At 44.1% G+C, this 25,079-nt stretch overlaps 1 protein-coding gene and 1 pseudogene across 1 annotated transcript in view; one reads left to right on the top strand and one right to left on the bottom strand.

The window, feature by feature from the left end:
* LOC123995563 overlaps positions 1-25,079 on the bottom strand; it is a 211,862-nt pseudogene that overhangs the window by 101,050 nt on the left and 85,733 nt on the right.
* The window catches only part of LOC123995390 (forkhead box protein N3-like), a 70,447-nt gene that overhangs the window by 38,059 nt on the left and 7,309 nt on the right, over positions 1-25,079 (top strand). The window contains exon 5 of the mRNA XM_046298963.1: positions 8,221-8,276. Within this exon, the coding sequence (XP_046154919.1) occupies positions 8,221-8,276 (56 nt within the window). The remainder of the gene's footprint in view (positions 1-8,220; positions 8,277-25,079) is intronic.

The following is a 25,079-nucleotide window of genomic DNA, read 5'->3' as shown; positions in this document are numbered from 1 at the left end:
TTCGCGTAACAGGCAGGCTCCTCGTGAGGCCGGTGGTTAGAGCGTTGGACTCGTTAACTGTACGGTTGCAAGATTGGATCCCCCGAGCTGACAAGGCCGTCATTGAAAATAAGAATATGTTCTTAACTGACTTGCCAAGTTAAGTAAAGATTAAATAAAGGTATAAAAATACATAAAAATTGGCAAAACCAGCGCCCAAAAATACCGATTTCCAATTGTTATTAAAACTTGAAATCGGCCGTAATTAATCGGCCATTCCGATTAAATTGGTCGACCTCTACTCTATACTTCCCTGTTACCCCCCACAACACCAACCCTCACCCTCTCTTTCCCTTTCTCTCCTGTTCTCTCTATTCCTCTTGTTTTCTCTCCTCTCTGGTCATCCCAGAGGGTATGTCAGAGGGAATCACGATTAAGCTTCTAGAGATTTTTTCCTCTCTCTTCTCTTCTCCTCCGACTCCCAGTCGTTCAGCCAGTCAGACGGTGGGCAGGTTGGCTCGCATAACCACTGGACTGCGTAAGACGGAATAGTTGGCTCGACATAAAACGTAAAAGTGTCATTTCTAACAATGAGGGATGGGGGGTAGAACAAATTGGACGATGGTAGAAAAAGGAACATGTCCGTTTCTCCACTACATTATACAGCATGGAAGAGGGGAATAAAGGTGAATACATTTCCTATTGAGACTTCATGCCTGGGAAGGACATGCAGTTGAAGTTGGAAGTTTACATACACCTTAGCAAAATACATTTAAACTCAGTGTTTCACAATTCCTGACATTTAATCCAAGTAAAAATGCCCTGTCTTAGGTCAGTTAGGATAACAAGTCAGAATAATAGTAGAGAGAATGATTTATTTAAGCTTTTATTTCTTTCATCACATTCCCAGTGGGTCAGAAGTTTACATACACTCAGTTAGTATTTGGTAGCATTGCCTTTAAATTGTTTAACTTGGGTCAAACATTTCAGGTAGCCTTCCACAAGGTTCACACAATACGTTGTGGTGAATTTTGGCCCATTCAGAGCTGGTGGAACTGAGTCAGGTTTGTAGGCCTCCTTGCCTGCACACGATTTTTCAGTTCTGCCCACACATTTTTTACAGGATTGAGGTCAGGGCATTGTGATGGCCACTCCAATACATTGACTTGTCCTTAATAATTTTTGGCCACAACTTTGAGAGAATGCTTGGGGTCATTGTCCATTTGGAAGACCCATTTGCGACCAAGCTTTAACTTCCTGACCTATGTCTTGAGATGTTGCTTCAATATATCCACATAATTTTCCTCCTCATGATTCCATGATGCCACCTACTCCAGCAAAGCACCCCCACAACATGATGCTGCCACCCCCGTGCTTCACGATTGGGATGGTCTTCTTCGGCTTATAAGCCTCCCCTTTTTCCACCAAACAAAACAATGGTCATTATGGCCAAACAGTTCTATTTCTGTTTCATCAGACCAGAGGACATTTCTCCAAAAAGTACAAACTTTGTCCCCATGTGCAGTTGCAAACTGTAGTCTGTCTTTTTTATTGCGGTTTTGGAGCAGTGTCTTCTTCCTTGCTGAGTAGCCTTTCAGGGTATGTCAATATAGGACTCATTTTACTGTGGATATAGATACTTTTGTACCTGTTCCTTCCAGTATCTTCACAAGGCCCTTTGCTGTTGTTCTGGGATTGATTTGCACTTCTTGCACGAAAGTACCTTCCATTCTAGGAGACATAATGCGTCTCCTTCCTCAGCGGTATGACGTCTGCGTGGTCCCGTGGTCTTTATACTTATGTACTATTGTTTGTACAGATGAATGTACCTTCAGGCGTTTGGAAATTGCTCCCAAGGATGAACCAGACTTGTGGAGGTCTACAGGGTATAGCCAGGCTCTACAGTATGTCTGGGTTGTTAGGGTATAGCCAGGCTCTACAGTATGTCTGGGTTGTTAGGGTATAGCCAGGCACTACAGTATGTCTGGGTTGTTAGGGTATAGCCAGGCTCTACAGTATGTCTGGGTTGTTAGGGTATAGCCAGGCTCTACAGTATGTCTGGGTTGTTAGGGTATAGCCAGGCTCTACAGTATGTTTGGGTGTGTTAGGGTCAAGGTGTTGCAATACATCACATCTCGGGATTATTTTGTCTGTGGCGGGTACCATAGTGCTTTTTCTCCCCGTTTAAGAAGAAGGTAGTACTCTGCGCCCTGCGTGGATTATCGATGAATGACAGAACATTTAGGGGTTCTATGGGGCAGAAAGAGGAAGTGAGGAAGATTAGAGCATGCTGGGTATCTGTTCAGCAACCAGGCACATTCCTTCACACCCCATAGGCATCTGGATGGGGGGAGGAGGGAAGAGGGAGTCTCGAGGGAAGTAGGGGGAGAGAGGGAGGACGAGGGCTGAACGACCGTCTGCCACGAGTTAGCTCCTCACAAACCGATTAATGCACTGGTTGCTAGGCGACGGGAACGCCTCCATGGCAACACATGGGCTGAGACTGGTGCACCACATAGCTATTTGTTGCCTGGTGCAAGAAGGAAAAAGGAGAGAGAGTGAGAGAGAGAGTGTGAGAGAGAGAGAGAGAGAGAGAGAGAGAGAGAGAGAGAGAGAGAGAGAGAGAGAGAGAGAGAGAGAGAGAGAGAGAGAGAGAGAGAGAGAGAAGCAGTAAGACAACAGAGAGAGAGAGAGGGGGAGAGGGAGAGGGGGAGAGAGAAAGAGTGGGAGTTTTCGCTCGTTTCGAGTTTGTGATTTCCCGGGTAGCAAGAACACCAAGCCTGATGCCTTATCCCGTCTGTTTAGTTCTTCTGTGGCTTACCGATCCCGAGGGGGATTCTTCCTTATGGGCGTGTTGTCGGGTTAACAGTCTGGGGAATTGAAAAGACAGGTTAAGCAAGCACTCACGGGAGAGAGTGTAAGAGAAAGAGAGAACGAGGGAGAAGGGGAGTTGAGGGAAGTGGAGAGGGAGAGTGGAGAGATAGGAAGAGAGAGAGAAGGGGAGAATGATACACAGAGGGAACTGAAATAGTGAGTGTGACTTCTGTGAACAAAATACTCATCTCCATCTTCTGTGTGTGTGAATATCTGTGAAGACGAATACGATCATTAGTTACTATCTGCTCCATTAGCAGTTTAATAATCTCGAGAGGTGTGTGTGTGTGTGTGTCTGTGTGCTGTGTGTGACTGTTTTCACCTGCAATTGTGTGTGTGCGTGCTATATGTGTCTGTTTGTCTATTTGTTATGTGTTTGTGTGCCTGTTCATGACTGTGTGCGTCCATACAAGCTCATTTGTGTGTGTGTTTTGGGGGCCCGTCATGAAAAATCACCTCTGTGGACCACATCAGTTGGGCTGTAATTCTCTGTGGTAATCATAGGGATAGATTCATGGCAATGCAAGGGCTTCCAGGAATATAATCAGTGTAATCAGAATCAGTGGCTTATGGGCTAAAACCCCAGCTTTCATTTGAGTTTGTCTGCTTCTCAAAAAGCTTATATTCTCTATATACAGTGTTTCCCCAAGTACATGGAGTTTCCGGCCAAATACAAATAGTAGCCAGACAGATAGTTCCAGGCTGGAAATGTTTGAGGTGACATGCCCCCTTGAAAAAATATATCAGAACAAGCTATTTTGGTGGTCTCTGGTACATTCTAATGCCTTTAATTCCATCTGAAATACATAGCTAAATGATTGAATACTTTAACAACTTTACCTCGCAGAATGGTTCAATTCGTTTTGGTATTGAGTAGAAAGACATGACTATACAAATAAAATGACTGAAAATGAAATCAGAGAGACAGTATGAATTCGGCTTGTTTCTAGTTGTTTTGGATATCGTCTAAGCCTATACAATCAGCACTATTTTCGAAGTAAGAAAACCTTTTTTAACAATAAACTTTTAGATTAAAGTCATATTTACTGCAAGATAGGAATATAATGATGTTTGTTCTTCAAATTATGTATTTTATTGGGTTAGGGAACCAATGTGTCATTTTTTTATTTGGGTGATCTAACCCTTTAACAGTCAGTCACTGTGGTTGGGATTGCCAGGGAATGGGGCAGGTTGTTTGTGAGTCACAGAGTTGGTAGGGTTACAGACCTGTCAATCAATCACTGTGGGTGGGAATTTGAGGGAAGGTGGTAGATTAGTAACCTAGTCAGAAAATCGAGTCTAATCTACTCTTTTAAATGTCATTTGTTTTGGCAAAAATCTATGAAAAAGGTTGTGTTCTGTCAACATGGATTCGCTGTTGAGAATCATTATACACTAAACAAAAATATAAATTCAACATGTAAAATGTTGGTCCCATGTTTCATGAGCTGAAATATGAGCCCAGAAATATTCTTCACACTAAAAGTGTATTTATCTCAAATGCTTTGCATAAATTTGTTTACATCCCTGTTAGTGAGCATGAAAGGCCACTGAAAGGCCACCCTAAAATGTGCAGTTTTGTCACACAACACATATCAACTGGCAACACATGCACCACATAGCTATTTGTTGCCTGGTGCAAAATCTTTGATGTTGAGTTTATGTTTTTGTTCAGCATAGAATGACAGGAAAATGGCTCCATTAGCAGTTTATAATCAAGGTGTGTGTCTTTGATGTTGCTGTTTGAAATTGAATGACGGAAAATGTGTCAGGGGTGTTCCCCCAGACCCCTCACTTTTATACAACATCAGGCGCATAGACCTAAAGGTATGATTGAAGAATGAAGCAGGTGTTAAACATGGGCTTTACTACACAGAAAGACAGATAGACCTAAAGGTATGATTGAAGAATGAAGCAGGTGTTAAACATGGGCTTTACTACACAGAAAGACAGATAGACCTAAAGGTATGATTGAAGAATGAAGCAGGTGTTAAACATGGGCTTTACTAAACAGAAAGACAGATAGACCTAAAGCTGATTGAAAATGTAGGTGAAACATTGAAAGAATAAAGGTATGATTGAAGAATGAAGCAGGTGTTAAACATGGGCTTCACTACACAGAAAGACAGATAGACCTAAAGGTATGATTGAAGAATGAAGCAGGTGTTAAACATGGGCTTCACTACACAGAAAGACAGATAGACCTAAAGGTATGATTGAAGAATGATTTTGGTGTTAAACATGGGCTTTACTACACAGAAAGATAGACAAAGGTATGATTGAAGAATATGAAGAGGTCTTAAACATGGGCTTTAAACAGTAAACTTTTAGACCTAAAGTATGATTGAAGAATGAAGCAGGTTCTTAAACATGGGCTTTACTACACAGAAAGACAGATAGACCTAAAGGTATGATTGAAGAATGAGGTTGTTTGTGAGCAGAGTTGGTAGGGTTAAGAGACCTGTTAAACATGGGCTTTACTACACAGAAAGACAGATAGACCTAAAGGTATGATTGAAGAATGAAGCAGGTGTTAAACATGGGCTTTGAGAATCTATACAGAAACACAGATAGACCTAAAGGTATGATTGAAGAATGAAGCAGGTGTTAAACATGGGCTTTACTACACAGAAAATCAGATAGACCTTAAGTTTTGATTGAAGAATGAAGCAGGTGTTAAACATGGGCTTTACTACACAGAAAGACAGATAGACCTAAAGGTATGATTGAAGAATGAAGCAGGTGTTAAACATGGGCTTTACTACACAGAAAGACAGATAGACCTAAAGGTATGATTGAAGAATGAAGCAGGTGTTAAACATGGGCTTTACTACACAGAAAGACAGATAGACCTAAAGGTATGATTGAAGAATGAAGCAGGTGTTAAACATGGGCTTTACTACACAGAAAGACAGATAGACCTAAAGGTATGATTGAAGAATGAAGCAGGTGTTAAACATGGGCTTTACTACACAGAAAGACAGATAGAAGAATGAAGCCTAAACAGGTATGATTGAAGAATGAAGCAGGTGTTAAACATGGGCTTCACTACACAGAAAGACAGATAGACCTAAAGGTATGATTGAAGAATGAAGCAGGTCTTAAACATGGGCTTCACTACACAGAAAGACAGATAGACCTAAAGGTATGATTGAAGAATGAAGCAGGTGTTAAACATGGGCTTCACTACACAGAAAGACAGATAGACCTAATCAAATCACTAGGCCTATGAATATGATCATTATCTTTCACAACCTTCAATCTGTTTAATTTGTAGCATATTTCTGACCATAACGAGTTTCTCTCTCCAATACCTATTGTTCCTGCAGTGAGAATTCAGCATATACATCAAATGTTTTTATAATTTATCTGCAGATAATCGCCAAAAAGCAGTGGTATGCAAATGAGGTATGCAAATTAAAGAGTCAAATGAACGTCTCGCTAACCGATGCGATTCAGTCCCCAAAGTTCACCTAAAAGATCTGTTAAAAAAAGAGCCAATCATTCGCGACCAACCCATCGCTAGCCTACACTGACGAGTCCCTTTAGCGGTCACTGGCATCTGGTGAGTGGCGCTGTTTTTTGTTGCAGCTAGTTTGCTGTTAGCTATCTGTAAAAATAATGACTGTGAAACATGGTTGCATTTATGATGACAGGTTAGTGAGATGGTGATGAAATGCATTTGCAATGGGAAGTGATAGCTGGTTTGGTCATTTAATTTTGGAATGAAATGGCTGTGCTTTTTGTATAGTTCTGATTTTATGGGCCCTACTGGAGTGAATGGGCTGCTGATTCTTTAACATTATTTGATGCTGTGTGTGACTGCTGTTTCCTGTCTACCAGCCGTGTCTACAGTTGAAGTCGGAAGTTTAAATACACTTATGTTGGAGTCATTAAAACTCTAATTTCAACCACTCCACAAATTTCTTGCTAACAAACTATAGTTTTGGAAAGTCGGTTTGGACATCTACTTTGTGCATGACACGAGTAATTTTTCCAACAATTGTTTACAGACAGATTATTTCACTTATAATTCACTGTATCACAATTCCAGTGGGTTAGAAGTTTACAAACACTAAGTTGACTGTACCTATAAACAGCTTTAAAAAATCCAGGAAATTATGTCATGGATATAGAAGCTTCTGATAGGCTAATTGAAATCATTTTAGTTGGGAGCAATTTCCAAACCCCTGAAGGTACCACGTTCATCTGTACAAACAATAGTACGTAAGTATAAACAACATGGGACCACACAGCTGTCATACCACTCAAGGAGACGTGTTCTGTCTCCTAGAGATGAACGTACTTTGGTGCGAAAAGTGCAAATCAATCCCAGAACAACAGCAAAGGACCTTGTGAAAATGCTGGAGGAAACGGGTTCAAAATAATCTATATCCACAGTAAAACAAGTCCTATACTGACATAACCTGAAAGGCCACTCAGCAAGGAAGAAGCCACAGCTCCAAAACCGCCATAAATAAGCCAGACTGTGGTTTGAAACTGAGCATGGGGACAAAGATCGTACTTTTTTTGAGAAATATCCTCTGGTCTGGTGAAATAAAAAATGAACTGTTTGGCCATAATGACCGTCATTATGTTTGGAGGAAAAAGGGGGGAGCTTGCAAGCCGAAGAACACCATCCCAACCGTGAAGCATGGGGCTGGCAGCATCATGTTTGGGGGTGCTTTGCTGCAGGAAGGACTGGTGCACTTCACAAAATAGATGGCTTCATGAGGCAGGAAAATTACGTGGATATATTGAAGCAACATCTTAAGACATCAGTCAGGAAGTTAAAGCTTGGTTGCAAATGGGTCTTCCAAATGGACAATGACCCCAAGCATACTTCCAAAGTTGTGGCAAAATGGCTTATAAAAGGACAACCAAGTCAAGTTATTGGAGTGGCCATCACAAAGCCCTGACCTCAATCTTATAGAAAATGTGTGGGCAGAACTGAAAACGTGTGTGAGCAAGGACTCCTACAAACTCAGATACACCAGCTCTGTCAGGAGGAATAGGCATAAAAAAGAACACAGGTGCAGAGAGGCGGGACAGACGGACAGAACAGTGTTTCCTTGACATCGCTGGCTTTGTGACTGACAGGCGCCTGTCCTATCAATAGATCACTAGAAGATCATTGTAGCGGACAAGGGTACAGATCTTTCTGACAAGCGAATTCAACAGTTTAAATGAAATGAATGCTAGTTATTTCATGAGGTGGAAAAGAGAAAACTGTATATAAGGCAGTACTTTTCACCATGGCCCTGGTAATATGGTGCAATTTCAGACGCACATGTTCTGTCTGTCTGAAGCAGCCTGCAGCAGAGCTTACATGACCACATGATTAACCATCTCTCTCTCTCTCCGCAGTCCTCTACTTTGGCCAAGGAGCCCCTTCTTCAGAAAGAATGGAGTTCTCTTACAAGGTAGGATACCATTCAGCATTGCTTTGTCTTTTCTGTGTGTCTGTATCCATCGCTCTCTTCCTCTCTCTCCCTCTCTCTTCCCCTCTCTCTCCCCCTCTCTCTCTCCCCCTCTCTCTCTCCCCCTCTCTCTCCCCCTCTCTCTGTCTTTCTCTGTCTCTGTCCCTCCCTGACTCTCTCTCTCTCTCTCTCTCTCTCTCTCTCTCTCTCTCTCTCTCTCTCTCTCTCTCTCTCTCTCTCTCTCTCTCTCTCTCTCTCTCTCTCTCCCCCTCTCTCTCCTCTCTCCCCCTCTCTCCCCCTCTCTCTCTCCCCCTCTCTCTCCCTCTCTCTCTCCCCCTCTCTCTCCCCCTCTCTCTGTCTTTCTCTGTCTCTGTCCCTTCCTGACTCTCTCTCTCTCTCTCTCTCTCTCTCTCTCTCTCTCTCTCTCTCTCTCTCTCTCTCTCTCTCTCTCTCTCTCTCTCTCTCTCTCTCTCTCTCTCTATCATCTCAGATGCCAACTCCTGTGTTTTCCGGAGTTTTGAATTATTTTTTAGAAGGCACCTTGAGAATACCAAGTGCTGCATCCTGACACTTGACAACATTCCAGAGGATGCTTCTGTTTGAGTGGGCATTTGAAAGTAAAACAATCTGATCTGAAGCTTGGGAAGGCATCCTGTGATTTTTTTTCCACCTCCACTTTATCTCTCTATCCCCCTCTCGCCTTTCTATCTCCCTTCACTTTCCATCACTTATCACTTTTCCTCCCTCCCTCCCCACTTCTCCTCTCATTCTCTCTCTCTCTCTCATTCCCATCCTCCTCATCACTTCTCTCTCTTTTCACTTTCTCTCCCTCTCCTTGACTTCCTCTCCCTCTCTCCTCCCTCTCTTTTGTCCCTTGTGGGCTGGCTGGCAGTTTAAATGGACATTCAATCCCAATCACAAGCTATTTTGAGAGTACAGTGGGACATCGGTGCTCTAAATGGAGGGAAATGGATACATTAGATGTCTGGTCCGTGTCCTCCATCCCCTCCACCACCATGCCTTGGCCGTGATAATGGAGTAATGGTCAAGGAGCCCATGTAGAGAGTGTTTGAGGGGCCCGGCCTCCCTACAGACCTGCCTGTGACTGATGGGTCTAGCGGATGGGAGGGGTGAGGAGAATGGATAAAGACGTTGGGTAGATTGCGAGGGAGAGAGAGGGAGGGTGATAAACAGGAAGAGAGACAGAGAGTTGAGACACAGTATAGTACAGTGGAGGCTACTCAGAGGAGGAAAGGGAGGACCATCCTCCTCAGTGAGTTTTCATTCCACCAATTCTGTTGAAAAACGTTTCTTAAAACTTTTTAAGGCTAGGGGGCACTATTTTCACGTCCGGATGAAAAGCATGCCCAAAGTAAACTGCCTGCTACTCAGGCCCAGAAGCTAGGATATGCATACAATTGGTAGAATTGGATAGAAAACACTCTAAAGTTTCTAAAAATGTTATGTCTGTGAGTATAATTATGTCTGTGTGTATAACAGTACTTATTTGGCAGGCAAAACCCTGATGACAAACCAACCAGGAAAAACAAAAATTGAGGTCACTCTCCATTCAATGGGTTTTTATGTGTATCTAGATTTCTAAGATACTTGCTTGCAGTCCCTATCGCTTCCACTAGATGTCAACAGTCTTTAAAAATTGTTTGATGTTTTTCCTTTGAGAAATGAAGAAGTAGCCATTTCCTTTCTGGGAGTCGAGCCAAGTGTACTGTTGTGGTTGGGGCGCATGACCTGAAAGCTCGCTCCACTTTGTTTTCGTCCGATATTGAACAGTTTATTCCGTCTTAAATTGTATCCATTATTTACATTTCAAAATACCTTAAGTTGGATTAGGAGAGTTGTTTGAAATGTTTGGGTTCAGGTAACTTATTAGATACTTTCTAGTCGTGTTGCGCGAGTTGGAACCTGTGTATGTTCTGAATCAAACGCGCCAAATAAAGGGACATATAACGACGGAATTTATCGAACAAAAGGACCATTTGTAATGTTTAATGTTCATATTGGAGTGCCGACAGAAGAAGATCTTCAAAGGTCAGGCATGAATTATATCGTTATTTCTGACTTTTGTGTCACGCCTGGCGGGTTAAAGTATGATTTTCACGTGTTTGTTTGATTGGGTGCTATCCTCAGATAATAGCATGGTTTGCTTTCACCGTAAAGTCTTTTTGAAATCTGACACTGGCTGGATTAACAAGAAGTCAATCTTTAAACCGATGTATAACACTTGTATGATTTATTAATTATTATTATGAGTATTTCTGTTTTTGAATTTGGCATGCTGCTATTTCACTGGGTGTTGTCAAATCAATCCCGTTAATGGAATTGGCACGCGAAGGGATCACTAAGAATTTAAACGGAATCGAAATGGGGATAAACATACCAGAATTTGTCCAAAAGAAACTCTCATTTGCAACTGTTGATTACTAATGATTACACCCTAGATCAGCTAGATGCAGACAAGAGTGTGCAAGTTGGCATTGAATTTGTCACCTACATTGTAAAATGTCATTCATAGGCTATGTTGTAGCAACCTCATGATGGGTATTGGGAAAATGACAGTATCATGTAGTAGCCTAAACCTCTCGATGTTACATTGAACTGGGTGAATGGAATATGAACGACCGTCTTCCAATATGCTGTAATAGAGTAAAAGCCATGTTTATGAAAAAGAGAAGTGTCCTCCCTTATCTTTAATGGCACTGACCGCCACTGGTATAGTAGTGGACTGAGGACAGACACTATTACCCAAATTCAATTCCATTTAAGAAGCTTTATCGGCATAGAAAGTGTAAGAACTTACATTATGCTATCTGCTCGCTATCCCAGTCCCACAGCTCACTATCCCAGTCCCACAGCTCACTATCCCAGTCCCACAGTTCACTATCCCAGTCCCACAGCTCACTATCCCAGTCCCACAGCTCACTATCCCAGTCCCACAGCTCACTATCCCAGTCCCACAGTTCACTATCCCAGTCCCACAGCTCACTATCCCAGTCCCACAGTTCACTATCCCAGTCCCACAGTTCACTATCCCAGTCCCACAGCTCACTATCCCAGTCCCACAGCTCACTATCCCAGTCCCACAGCTCACTATCCCAGTCCCACAGTTCACTATCCCAGTCCCACAGCTCACTATCCCAGAGTCACAGTTCACTATCCCAGTCCCACAGCTCACTATCCCAGTCCCACAGCTCACTATCCCAGTCCCACAGTTCACTATCCCAGTCCCACAGCTCACTATCCCAGTCCCACAGTTCACTATCCCAGTCCCACAGCTCACTATCCCAGTCCCACAGCTCACTATCCCAGAGTCCCAGTTTACTATCCCAGTCCCACAGCTCACAATCCCAGTCCCACAGTTCACTATCCCAGTCCCACAGCTCACTATCCCAGTCCCACAGCTCACTATCCCAGAGTCGCAGTTCACTATCCCAGTCCCACAGTTCACTATCCCAGTCCCACAGCTCACTGTTTTCTATAGGAGTTCTGGGTGTTCTGTGTTTTGTGAGTTCTGTGTTTTATATAGGAGTTCTGTGTTCTGTGAGTTCTGTCTTTTATATAGGAGTTCTGTGTTCTGTGAGTTCTGTGTTTTATATAGGAGTTCTGTGTTCTGTGAGTTCTGTGTTTTATATAGGAGTTCTGTGTTCTGTGAGTTCTGTGTTTTATATAGGAGTTCTGTGTTTTCCTGGCAGCAGAAGTGTTTTGACTGAGAGTGAGGCCACTTTGAAATGGTTGCTTTCCCAAGGTCCGCTGGGAATTAACTTTAACCCTGAAATCTGGACACTGAGTCTGATCTCTTTTGGCTGCAGGCTCCCACAAGCCAACACACACACACACACACACACACACACACACACACACACACACACACACACACACACACACACACACACACACACACACACACACACACACACACACACACACACACACACACACACACACACACACACACACACACACACAGACTGAAACACACACACACAAGCAGGGAAGCACACTCACACACACACTCACACACAGCAAGCCATGTGGAACAAATTTAAGAGTCTGAACATAAAGCACATGAAGGAACTAGTCATCTCTCTCTGGCTGAAGCTTACCTGAAAAGCAGTCTCTCTCACACACACACACTCTCTCTTTTTAGTTTTCATGTATGCCCTATTCTTTTTCTTGGTATCCTGTCCAGAACTACTTGTCAGTGCTGTGAAAGTGGGGTATTTTCTCTCTCTTCTCTTGATAATGACAGGGCGTAAAGATAAAGTGTGTTGTCTCCCATCTCAGTTTACAGCATTGCTTCGCAGGGTTTATACATGCGGAGACCAACCAGCTCTCACAGTCTCACGTCAGAATTAGACGTTAAATCCATTTTTCTCAAATGTCAAATTTCAGAGTTGTTTCACACATGACATTTTGAAGTGTTTAACCCCCGAAGGTCAATGTTAACATAATCTAATTAGCATAATACAAAAAAAAACATTTACAAATTTCAGAAAGTATACTCTAAAATGGAGTAACTACTTTGTTTCCCTCATCAATCTACACACAATATCCCAGATTGACAGGTTTTAAGAATTTGGGGTAAATGTACATCAAATTAAAAACTGAAATATCACATTTGCTTAAGTATTCAGACCCTTTACTCAGTACTTTGTTGAAGCAGCTTTGGCAGCAATTATAGCCTCGAGTCTTCTTGGGTATGACACTATAATATATATAATAATAATAATAAGCTTGGCACACCTGTATTTGGGGAGTTTCTCCCATTCTTCTATGCAGATCATCTCAAGCTCTGTCAGGTTGGATGGGGAGCATCACTGCAAAGCTATTTTCGATCGGGTTCTAGTCTGGGCTCTGGCTGGGCCACTCATTGACATTCAGAGACTTGTCCCGAAGCCCCATCAGAACAGAGATCTTGTTTCTCATGGTCTGAGAGTCCTTTAGGTGCCTTTTGGCAAACTCCAAGCGGGCTGTCATGTGCCTTTTACTGAGGAGTGGCTTCCGTCTGGCCAATCTACAATAAAGGCCTGGTTGGTGGAGTGCTGCAGAGGTGGTTGTCCTTCTGGAAGGTTCTCCCATCTCCACAGAGGAACTCTAGAGCTCTGTTAGAGGGACCATCGGGTTCTTGGTCACCTCCCTGACCAAGGCCCTTTTCCCCCGATTACTCATTTTGGCTGGGCGGCCAGCTCTAGGAAGAGTCTTGGTGGTTCCAAACTTCTGCCACCGTGTTCTTTGGGACCTTCAATGGTGAATCATTTTTTTGGTACGCTTCCCCAGATCTGTGTCTTGACACAATCCTGTTTCCGAGCTCTACGGACAATTCCTTAAACCTCATGGCTTGTTTTTTGCTTTGACATGCACTGTCAACTGGGTTCCCAAGGGCTCCAGAGTGGCACAGTGGTCTAAGGCACTGCATCTCAGAGAAAAGAGGCGCCACTACAGTCCTTGGTTTGAATCCAGGCTGTTTCACATCCAGCTGTGGTTTGGAGTCCCATAGGGCGGCACACAATTTGCACAGCGGGTTTGGCTTTGGTAGGCCATCATTGTAAGTAAGAATTTGCCTAGTTAAATTAAGATCTTTTTATTTTTTTTACTGAGGGAACTTATAAAGACAGGTGTCTGCCTTTCTAAAGCATGTCCAAACAATCAAATTCACCACAGGTGGACTCCAATCAAGTCTTTATTTAACTAGGCAAGTCATTTAAGAATAAATTCTTAATTTCAATGACAACCTAGGAACAGTGGGTTGACTGCCTGTTCAGGGGCAGAACGACAGATTTTTACCTTGTCAGTTTAGGGATTCCATCTAGCAACCTATCGGTACTGTCCAACGCTCTAACCACTAGGATACCTGCCTTATTGTGTGTAGATTGTTGAGAAAAATCAATAATGTAAAATCTATTTTGGACTGAGGCTGTAATGTAACAAAACCTGGACAATTGTAAGAGGTCAGAATAATTTCAAAATGTTTAGTTTGGACTGTTTAGTGCCAGAAATAAGGGGTTAAAAACCTGTTTTAAAAAAGTGTATATATATATATATATATATATATATATATATATATATATATATATATATATATATATATATATATATATATTTATTTATTTGATAATATCTGTAGTGAATCTGTTATTCAATGAGTTTGTGTGAGCTAATAGTCCTGCTAAGCATTCAAAATGTAATGAGTACTTTTGACTGTAAGGGAAAATGTATGGAGTAAAAAGTACATTCTTATCTTTCGGGATGTAATGAAGTAAAAGTTGTGAAAAAGATACCCAAAAACAACTTAAGTAGTGATCAAATAATGTTTTTACAGAAATACTTTAGGCCAGGCAAAGCAGCGCCAGGGATAGGCCAGGCCAGTGTTTGGGTTAGGCCAGGCCAGGCATACTGTGTCTATCTAGTGTAAACAGGATCTGTCAGGCAGCCTCCCAAATAGCACCCTATATTCTTCCAAATAGCACCCTGTTCCCTATATTATTCCAAATATCACCCTGTTCCCTATATTATTCCAAATAGCACCCTGTTCCCTATATTATTCCAAATAGCACCCTGTTCCCTATATTCTCCCAAATAGCACCCTGTTCCCTATATTCTCCCAAATAGCACCCTGTTCCCTATATTCTCCCAAATAGCACCCTGTTCCCTATATTATCCCAAATATCACCCTGTTCCCTATATTCTCCCAAATAGCACCCTGTTCCCTATATTATTCTAAATAGCACCCTGTTCCCTATATTCTCCCAAATATCACCCTGTTCCCTATATTATTCCAAATAGCACCCTGTTCCCTATATTCTCCCAAATATCACCCTGTTCCCTATATTCTCCCAAATATCACCCTGTTCCCTATATTCTCCCAAATATCACCCTGTTCCCTATATTCTCCCAAATATCACCCTGTTCCCTATATTCTCCCAAATATCACCCTGTTCCCTATATTCTCCCAAATATCACCATGTTCCCTATATTCTCCCAAATAGCACCCTGTTCCCTATATTATTCCAAATAGCACCCTGTTCCCTATATTATTCCAAATAGCACCCTGTTCCCTATATTATTCCAAATAGCACCCTGTTCCCTATATTCTCCCAAATAGCACCCTGTTCCCTATATTCTCCCAAATAGCACCCTGTTCCCTATATTCTTCCAAAGGTAGTAAAGGGGCAGAACGACAGATTTGAGACGCTGGCTCAGAGTTATTTCCTGCCTCTCCTTCGCTGTAGCATGATCTACCACTGTGTGGCATGTGGAATGGGAGCGGTCACCACGGCAACGGAAAGCCTTGCCCACCACCGGAGGGAGAGAGAGAGAGCAGAAAAGGGGAAGGGAAGGAGAGAGGGGAATGTTAACCCAGAGAGACATACGTACATACTGGCACATACACACACACAGCGAGTGATCAAGATTACAATGGAGACAGAGTGCAGGCAGGTAGGCAGGTAGGGATGTAGGCAGGAAGGAAGGCAGGAAGTTAGGCTGGCATGCAGGATTTACTGAGAATGTTAACAGGAGCAGCATTACCAACATTATAGTCACACCCAGATTACAAGTGAGCGAGATTACAATGGAGACAGTGTGCAGGTAGACAAGGATGCAGGCAGGCAGGGATTCAGTTAGGCAAGAGGCAGGCAGGGATTCAGTTAGGCAAGTAGGCAGGCAGGGATTCAGTTAGGCAAGTAGGCAGGCAGGGATTCAGTTAGGCAAGTAGGCAGGCAGGGATTCAGTTAGGCAAGTAGGCAGGCAGGGATTCAGTTAGGCAAGTAGGCATGCAGGGATTCAGTTAGGCAAGTAGGCAGGCAGGGATTCAGTTAGGCAAGTAGGCAGGCAGGGATTCAGTTAGGCAAGTAGGCAGGCAGGGATTCAGTTAGGCAAGTAGGCAGGCAGGGATTCAGTTAGGCAAGTAGGCAGGCAGGGATTCAGTTAGGCAAGTAGGCAGGCAGGGATTCAGTTAGGCACGAAGGCAGGCAGGGATTCAGTTAGGCAAGTAGGCAGGCAGGGATTCAGTTAGGCAAGTAGGCAGGCACGCAATGACTTACTGATAAGGAGCCGCATTACCAGTATTATAGTTAGCCCCACAACCAGAGTCAATAGGATTAACATGGATAGTCTTCAGTTCTAACTCAGGAGCTAATAGAATTAGACGACACACACAGCTAGAAACACAGTCACATACAGTACCTTGTGGAAAGAGAAACACAGTCACATACAGTACCTTGTGGAAAGAGAAACACAGTCACATACTGTACCTTGTGGAAAGAGAAACACAGATGGGTTACATCTTAGTGCTGTGATGAGATAGTGGCAGACCACATTTGTGATGTAACATGCTGTCTACAACATGCTGTCTACAACATGCTGTCTACAACATGCTGTCGACAACATGCTGTCTACAACATGCTGTCTACAACATGCTGTCGTCAACATGCTGTCGTCAACATGCTGTCGTCAACATGCTGTCTACAACATGCTGTCTACAACATGCTGTCTACAACATGCTGTCTAGAACATGCTGTCTACAACATGCTGTCTATAACATGCTGTCTACAATATGCTGTCTACAACATGCTGTCTACAACATGCTGTCTATAACATGCTGTCTATAACATGCTGTCGTCAACATGCTGTCTACAACATGCTGTCGTCATGCTGTCGTCAACATGCTGTCGTCAACATGCTGTCTACAACATGCTGTCTACAACATGCTGTCTACAACATGCTGTCTATAACATGCTGTCGTAGGCTAAATCAAAAGCAAATGGTGATCATCAGTGTGTACGGTTATATACCCACAATAATATGATGATTGTGAATAGCCAGATTCATATAAAAGTTACATTTAAATATTTACACGCATTTCAAGAACTACAATTTTCCTTCTAATCCTGTTTACATGGACAAATCTGATATCAGGCCCCCTGATGAGACTTTTATGAATGCTGAAAATCGCCTATCGAAATAAACATTCTACCACAGCGACGATGATATTTGTTGCGAAGCCTAAAACTATTTCTAAGATGAATACTTTGAGTTTTTCCGAATTGACTTCACTCGCGTAAAAGAAGGAAACCCGTGCGAGCACATGTGCAGATCAAATACAACGCTGTAATTCTGAATAAGGAATTTACATCTTGTAATCATTTGAAAGATTGTCCAGAAAACCAGGTGTTTTATTCAGCGTATGCTTACTTAGATTATGATCTTACGCTGATGAAGATAAGCAGAGTAAGTTGTTTACATGACTAACGCCACACTTGACCTTCTGCCATAATTTTTTTGTTTTATCGAGTTATTAGTGTGCATGTAAACATACTAATTTCTGAAAAGCACACTGACCCCCGGAGATCCAGTGAGAGATGTGGATGACAGCTGTTTTATTGAACTGAACTTGAGATTCTGTGATAAGCTGAGCTGAGCTGAGCTGAGCAGCCAGCTTCAAATCAAATCAAATCAAATGTATTTGTCACATTCACATGGTTAGCAGATGTTACTGCGAGTGTAGCGAAATGCTTGTGCTTCTAGTTCCGACAATGCAGTAATAACCAACGAGTAATCTAACCTAACAATTCCAAAACTACTACCTTATACACACAAGTGTAAAGTGATAAAGAATATGTACATAAAGATATATGAATGAGTGATGGTACAGAACGGCATAGGCAAGATGCAGTAGATGGTATCGAGTACAGTATATACATATGAGATGAGTAATGTAGGGTATGTAAACAAAGTGGCATAGTTTAAAGTGGCTAGTGAGACATGTATTACATAAAGATGCAGTAGATGATATAGAGTACAGTATATACATATACATATGAGATGAGTAATGTGGGGTATGTAAACATATAAGGTAGCATTGTTTAAAGTGGCTCGTGATATATTTTCCATCCATTTCCATCAATTCACATTATTAAAGTGGCTGGAGTTGAGTCAGTGTGTTGGCAGCAGCCACTCAATGTTAGTGGTGGCTGTTTAACAGTCTGATGGCCTTGAGATAGAAGCTGTTTTTTAGTCTCTCGGTCCCTGCTTTGATGCACCTGTACTGACCTCGCCTTCTGGATGATAGCGGGGTGAACAGGCAGTGGCTCGGGTGGTTGTTGTCCTTGATGATCTTTATGGCCTTCTTGTGACATCGGGTGGTGTAGGTGTCCTGGAGGGCAGGTCATTTTCCCCCGTTGATGCGTTGTGCTGACCTCACTACCCTCTGGAGAGCCTTACGGTTGTGGACGGAGCAGTTGCCGTACCAGGCGGTGATACAGCTCGACAGGATGCTCTCGATTGTGCATCTGTAGAAGTTTGTGAGTGCTTTTGGTGACAAGCCAAATTTCTTCAGCCTCCTGAGGTTGAAGAGGCGCTGCTGCACCTTCTTCACGACACTGTCTGTGTGGGTGGACCAATTCAGTTTGTCCGTGATGTGTACGCAGAGGAACTTAAAACTTACTACCCTCTCCACTACTGTCCCATCGATGTGGATAGGGTGGAGCTCCCTCTGCTGTTTCCTGTCCACGATCATCTCCTTTGTTTTGTTGACGTTGAGTGTGAGGTTATTTTCCTGACACCACACTCCGAGGGCCCTCACCTCCTCCCTGTAGGCAACTCTTGGTTGTTGGTAATCAAGCCTACCACTGTAGTGTCGTCCGCAAACTTGATGATTGAGTTGGAGGCATGCATGGCCACGCAGTTGTGGGTGAACAGGGAGTACAGGAGAGGGCTCAGAACGCACCCTTGTGGTGCCCCAGTGTTGAGGATCAGCGGGGAGGAGATGTTGTTACCTACTCTCACCACCTAGGAGTGGCCCGTCAGGAAGTCTAGTACCCAGTTGTACAGGGCGGGTTCAAGACCCAGGGTCGAGACCCAGTACTTCCGGCGCTGACAGAGATGGCCACCTCGCTTCGCGTTCCTAGGAAACGATGTAGTATTTGTTGTTTTTTTACGTGTAAATTCCATCTCTTACGTGTAAATCAATTCCAGTAAAAAGCCTAGAGCATAGAATTTAAAAGGTATTTTCAGATATTATTCATCCTAATCTGAATTTTTACATGGATGATACATTGGAGATAATATAAGACAAGTACTGGAAACAATAGAACACTATGAAAAATCTGAGAAACCAGGCCTGCTATTCATTGCTAACTTTGAAAAGGCTTTTGATTAAGTATGACTGGAATGTATATATAAATGCCTGGAATATTTCAATTTTGGAGAATCTCTTATAAAATCAGTTAACCCATGGTGTAAAATAGTAAATAATGTCTCTCATCTCAGAAAGTTTTAAACTTTCAAGAGAAGTTAAACAAGGTTGTCCACTATCGGCATATCTATTTACTATGGCCAACGAAATGTTAGCTATTAAAATCAAATCCAACAATAATATCATAGGGCTAGAAATCCAGGGTTTAATAACAAAGGGGTCATTGTATGATGATGATTCATGTTTTATTTTACATCCACAATTTGAATCCCTCCACAGCCTCATAGAGGATCTAGATACTTTTCCTAACCTCTCTGGATTACATCAAAATGATGATAAGTGTACTATATTATGTATTGGATAACTAAAAAATTAAACTTTGCATTACCTTGTAGTTTACCAATTAAATGGCCTGACGGGGTGTGGACACACTCGGGATACATATCCAGAAAGAACGAAATCATCTCACTACAATACATGTTAATAGAAAGTTAGCAAAATAGATAAGATATTGCTACCATGGAAAGGAAAATACCTGTCTATTTGTGGAAAAATCACCTTGATTAACTCTTGAGTCATATCCCAGTTGACCTATTTGCTTATGGTCTTGCCTACACTTTAAATTTCACGAGCAAAAATATATATGTATATTTTTTAATGGCAAACCAAACAAAAATTAAACGGGCTTATTTATATAATCAATATGAGTTCGGAGAGCAATTATTTTTTAAATATTCAAGCATTAGACCTCTAACTAAAGGTGTCCATCATATAAAAGTTACACTTATATCCAAACTGGTTCTCAAGCAGATTAGTAAGGTCTCACACCATGTTCAAGAACAGCTTTTTTCCCTTTATTCAAATGACAACTTCTCACTTTCGGTTATTTGATCATGAAATCATCTCTAAAATATTGCTATTTTTAAAACAAGCCAGTTTCAGTTTAATCCACCAGAAAAGACAAAACAAATAATATAAAAAATATTGTTGTAATTCTCAAATATAGTAATTGATTAAAAAAACATACTTTTTGATCAATTTAAAAAAAGTTATAATCTTTGTAAATTATATCCTAAATAGGTCTAGCGGAGTTATGTCACACATGCAGCTAACTAAAATATATGTCTGCTCTACCCAAAATTACAACCAACTAACAGCTAATTGCAGCACATTACAAATAGTCTGGGTGGCCATTTGATTAGCTGTTCAGGAGTCTTATGGCTTGGTGGTAGAAGCTGTTAAGAAGCCTTTTGGACCTAGACTTGATGGTCCGGTACAGCTTGCTGTGCGGTAGCAGAGATAACAGTCAATAACTATTGGTGACTGGAGTCTTTGATAATTTTTAGGGCCTTCCTCTGACACCACCTGGTACAGAGGTCCTGGATGGCGGGAGCCTTCCTCTGACACCACCTGGTACAGAGGTCCGGGATGGCGGGAGCCTTCCTCTGACACCACCTGGTACAGAGGTCAGGGATGGCGGGAGCCTTCCTCTGACACCACCTGGTACAGAGGTCCTGGATGGCGGGAGCCTTCCTCTGACACCACCTGGTACAGAGGTCCGGGATGGCGGGAGCCTTCCTCTGACACCACCTGGTACAGAGGTCCTGGATGGTGGGAGCCTTCCTCTGACACCACCTGGTACAGAGGTCCTGGATGGCGGGAGCCTTCCTCTGACACCACCTGGTACAGAGGTCCTGGATGGCAGGAGCCTTCCTCTGACACCACCTGGTACAGAGGTCCGGGATGGCGGGAGCCTTCCTCTGACACCACCTGGTACAGAGGTCCTGGATGGCGGGAGCCTTCCTCTGACACCACCTGGTACAGAGGTCCGGGATGGCGGGAGCCTTCCTCTGACACCACCTGGTACAGAGGTCCTGGATGGCGGGAGCCTTCCTCTGACACCACCTGATACAGAGGTCCTGGATGGCGGGAGCCTTCCTCTGACACCACCTGGTACAGAAGTCCTGGATGGCGGGAGCCTTCCTCTGACACCACCTGGTACAGAGATCCTGGATGTCGGGAGCCTTCCTCTGACACCACCTGGTACAGAGGTCCTGGATGGCGGGAGCCTTCCTCTGACACCACCTGGTACAGAGGTCCTGGATGGCGGGAGCCTTCCTCTGACACCACCTGATACAGAGGTCCTGGATGGCGGGAGCCTTCCTCTGACACCACCTGGTACAGAGGTCCTGGATGGCGGGAGCCTTCCTCTGACACCACCTGGTACAGAGGTCCTGGATGTCGGGAGCCTTCCTCTGACACCACCTGGTACAGAGGTCGTGGATGGCGGGAGCCTTCCTCTGACACCACCTGGTACAGAGGTCCTGGATGACGGGAGCCTTCCTCTGACACCACCTGGTACAGAGGTCCTGGATGGCGGGAGCCTTCCTCTGACACCAACTGGTACAGAGGTCCGGGATGGCGGGAGCCTTCCTCTGACACCACCTGGTACAGAGGTCCGGGATGGCGGGAGCCTTCCTCTGACACCACCTGGTACAGAGGTCCTGGATGGCGGGAGCCTTCATCTGACACCACCTGGTACAGAGGTCCTGGATGGCGGGAGCCTTCCTCTGACACCACCTGGTACAGAGGTCCTGGATGGCGGGAGCCTTCCTCTGACACCACCTGGTACAGAGGTCCTGGATGGCGGGAGCCTTCCTCTGACACCACCTGGTACAGAGGTCCGGGATGGCGGGAGCCTTCCTCTGACACCACCTGGTACAGAGGTCCGGGATGGCGGGAGCCTTCCTCTGACACCACCTGGTACAGAGGTCCGGGATGGCGGGAGCCTTCCTCTGACACCGCCTGGTACAGAGGTCCTGGATGGCGGGAGCCTTCCTCTGACACCGCCTGGTACAGAGGTCCTGGATGGCGGGAGCCTTCCTCTGACACCGCCTGGTACAGAGGTCCTGGATGGCGGGAGCCTTCCTCTGACACCGCCTGGTACAGAGGTCCGGGATGGCGGGAGCCTTCCTCTGACACCGCCTGGTACAGAGGTCCTGGATGGCGGGAGCCTTCCTCTGACACCGCCTGGTACAGAGGTCCTGGATGGCGGGAGCCTTCCTCTGACACCGCCTGGTACAGAGGTCCTGGATGGCGGGATCCTTCCTCTGACACCGCCTGGTACAGAGGTCCTGGATGGCGGGAGCCTTCCTCTGACACCGCCTGGTACAGAGGTCCTGGATGGCGGGAGCCTTCCTCTGACACCACCTGGTACAGAGGTCCTGGATGGTTTTCAGACACCTTGACGTTTGTTACTTTACAGGTTTATTCTAAAATGGATTATTTAAAAAATAATGGGAGAAACTCCCCAAATACAGGTGTGCCAAGCTTGTAGCTTCATAACCAAGAAAACTCGAGGCTGTAATCGCTGCCAAAAGTTCTGAGTAAATGGTCTCAATACTTATGTAAATGTGCTATTTCCATATTACATTTTTTATACATTTGCAAAAATGTCTAAAAACCTGTTATTGCTTTGTCATTACGTGGTATTGTGTGTAATGTGATGAGGGGGGGGGACTATTTAATCAATTTTGTAACATAAAAAATGTGGAAAAAGTCAAGCGGTCTGAATACTCTCCGAATGCACTGTGTATAGGTACAGATTTACAAGAAAATACATGGGGGAGCATCTGTGATGAGCTGGAGCGTAACTGGAGCGTAACTGGAGCGTCTGTGATGAGCTGAGCTGAACAGCCTCAAATAACTGGAGCGTCTATGAAGAGCTGAGCTGAGCTGCCAGCCTCAAATAACTGGAGTGTCTGTGAAGAGCTGAGCTGAGCTGCCAGCCTCAAATAACTGGAGTGTCTGTGAAGAGCTGAGCTGAGCTGCCAGCCTCAAATAACTGGAGCGTCTGTGAAGAGCTTAGCTGAGCTGCAAGCCTCAAATAACTGGAGAGCAGGGGATGAGCTGAGCTGAGCTGAGTTGAGGTCAGCAACCAGCTTCAAATAACTGGAGAGCAGTGGATGAGCTGAGCTGAGCTGCCAGCCTCAAATAACTGGAGAGCAGGGGATGAGCTGAGCTGAGCTGCCAGCCTCAAATAACTGGAGAGCAGGGGATGAGCTGAGCTGAGCTGCCAGCCTCAAATAACTGGAGAGCAGGGGATGAGCTGAGCTGAGCTGCCAGCCTCAAATAACTGGAGAGCAGGGGATGAGCTGAGCTGAGCTGCCAGCCTCAAATAACTGGAGAGCAGGGGATGAGCTGAGCTGAGCTGCCAGCCTCAAATAACTGGAGAGCAGGGGATGAGCTGAGCTGAGCTGCCAGCCTCAAATAACTGGAGAGCAGGGGATGAGCTGAGCTGAGCTGCCAGCCTCAAATAACTGGAGAGCAGGGGATGAGCTGAGCTGAGCTGCCAGCCTCAAATAACTGGAGAGCAGGGGATGAGCTGAGCTGAGCTGAGCTGAGCTGAGCTGATCAGCTAGCATCAAGTAACTGTGAGATGAATTGAGCTCAGCAGCCAGGCTCAAATACCTGGAGCGTCAGTGATGATCCTTTCTTTCTAAATATCTCTGTCTCTCTATCCTCTCTTTCTAAATATCTCTGTCTCTCTATCCTATCTTTCTAAATATCTCTGTCTCTCTATCCTCTCTTTCTAAATATCTCTGTCTCTCTATCCTATCTTTCTAAATATCTCTGTCTCTCTATCCACTCTATCCTCTCTTTCTAAATTGCTCTGTCTCTCTATCCTTTCTTTCTAAATATCTCTGTCTCTCTATCCTCTCTTTCCACCCCCATTATATCTTTCTCTATCCTCTAAATATCTGTCTCTTCATCTATTTCTTTCTGTAAAACTTTCTCGAAGTAAGTTATGCAGACAACAAACTCTTGCAGTCTCTCTGTAGAATTTGATGTTTCTCCAAATGTCAAAATTCAAAGTGTTTTTGACACCCTGGGCTGACTCCTGCTCAGCGTAGTTCTGGTTCTCCAAATATCAAATTTAGAAGAATAAGGGTTAAGGTTTTGGATAGGGTTAAAACATGAAGTTTATGCACTCATTCCGGATGTTTGGGGTAAGGGTTAAGGTTTGGGATAGGGTAAAACATTTTTTGTTAAAGCGTCCACCTTCTGATTCAGTGTCATGGGATTCAGCAATCCACCACTCCCTTCCACAACACCTTTACAAAACTGAAGCCTACTTGATGGTAATAGTGCTCACTGTTGCCCCTAGTGGCCGGTTTTGAATACATTTCCCGAAGTGCGTACTTGTCCAAAAGTCACTCTTGAGCGATCTGCCTGAGACAGAGCATAACAGAACATTGTCCTAGTCATACATATTAACACACACACACGCACAACCCCCCCCCCTCTCCACAAACGCACAATCCCCCCTCCACACACGCACACAATTCCACTCCCCACACACACACAATCCCTCTCCACACACACACACAATCCCCGGCTCCCCACACATGCACAATCACCCCTCCATACACATGCACAAGCCCCTCCTCACACACACACAATCCCCTCCCCACACACACAATCCCACCTCCCACACACACAATTCCCCCTCCCCACACACAATCTCCCCCTTCCCACACACATTCCTCCCCCACACACAATCCCCCTCAAACACGCAATCCCCCCTCCCCATA

This window comes from Oncorhynchus gorbuscha, linkage group LG14 (assembly GCF_021184085.1).
Source record: "Oncorhynchus gorbuscha isolate QuinsamMale2020 ecotype Even-year linkage group LG14, OgorEven_v1.0, whole genome shotgun sequence".
NCBI classification, from domain to species: Eukaryota; Metazoa; Chordata; class Actinopteri; order Salmoniformes; family Salmonidae; genus Oncorhynchus; species Oncorhynchus gorbuscha.
The sequence above is the reverse complement of the archived record's forward strand: the minus strand, read 5'-3'. Positions and strand labels throughout refer to the sequence as shown.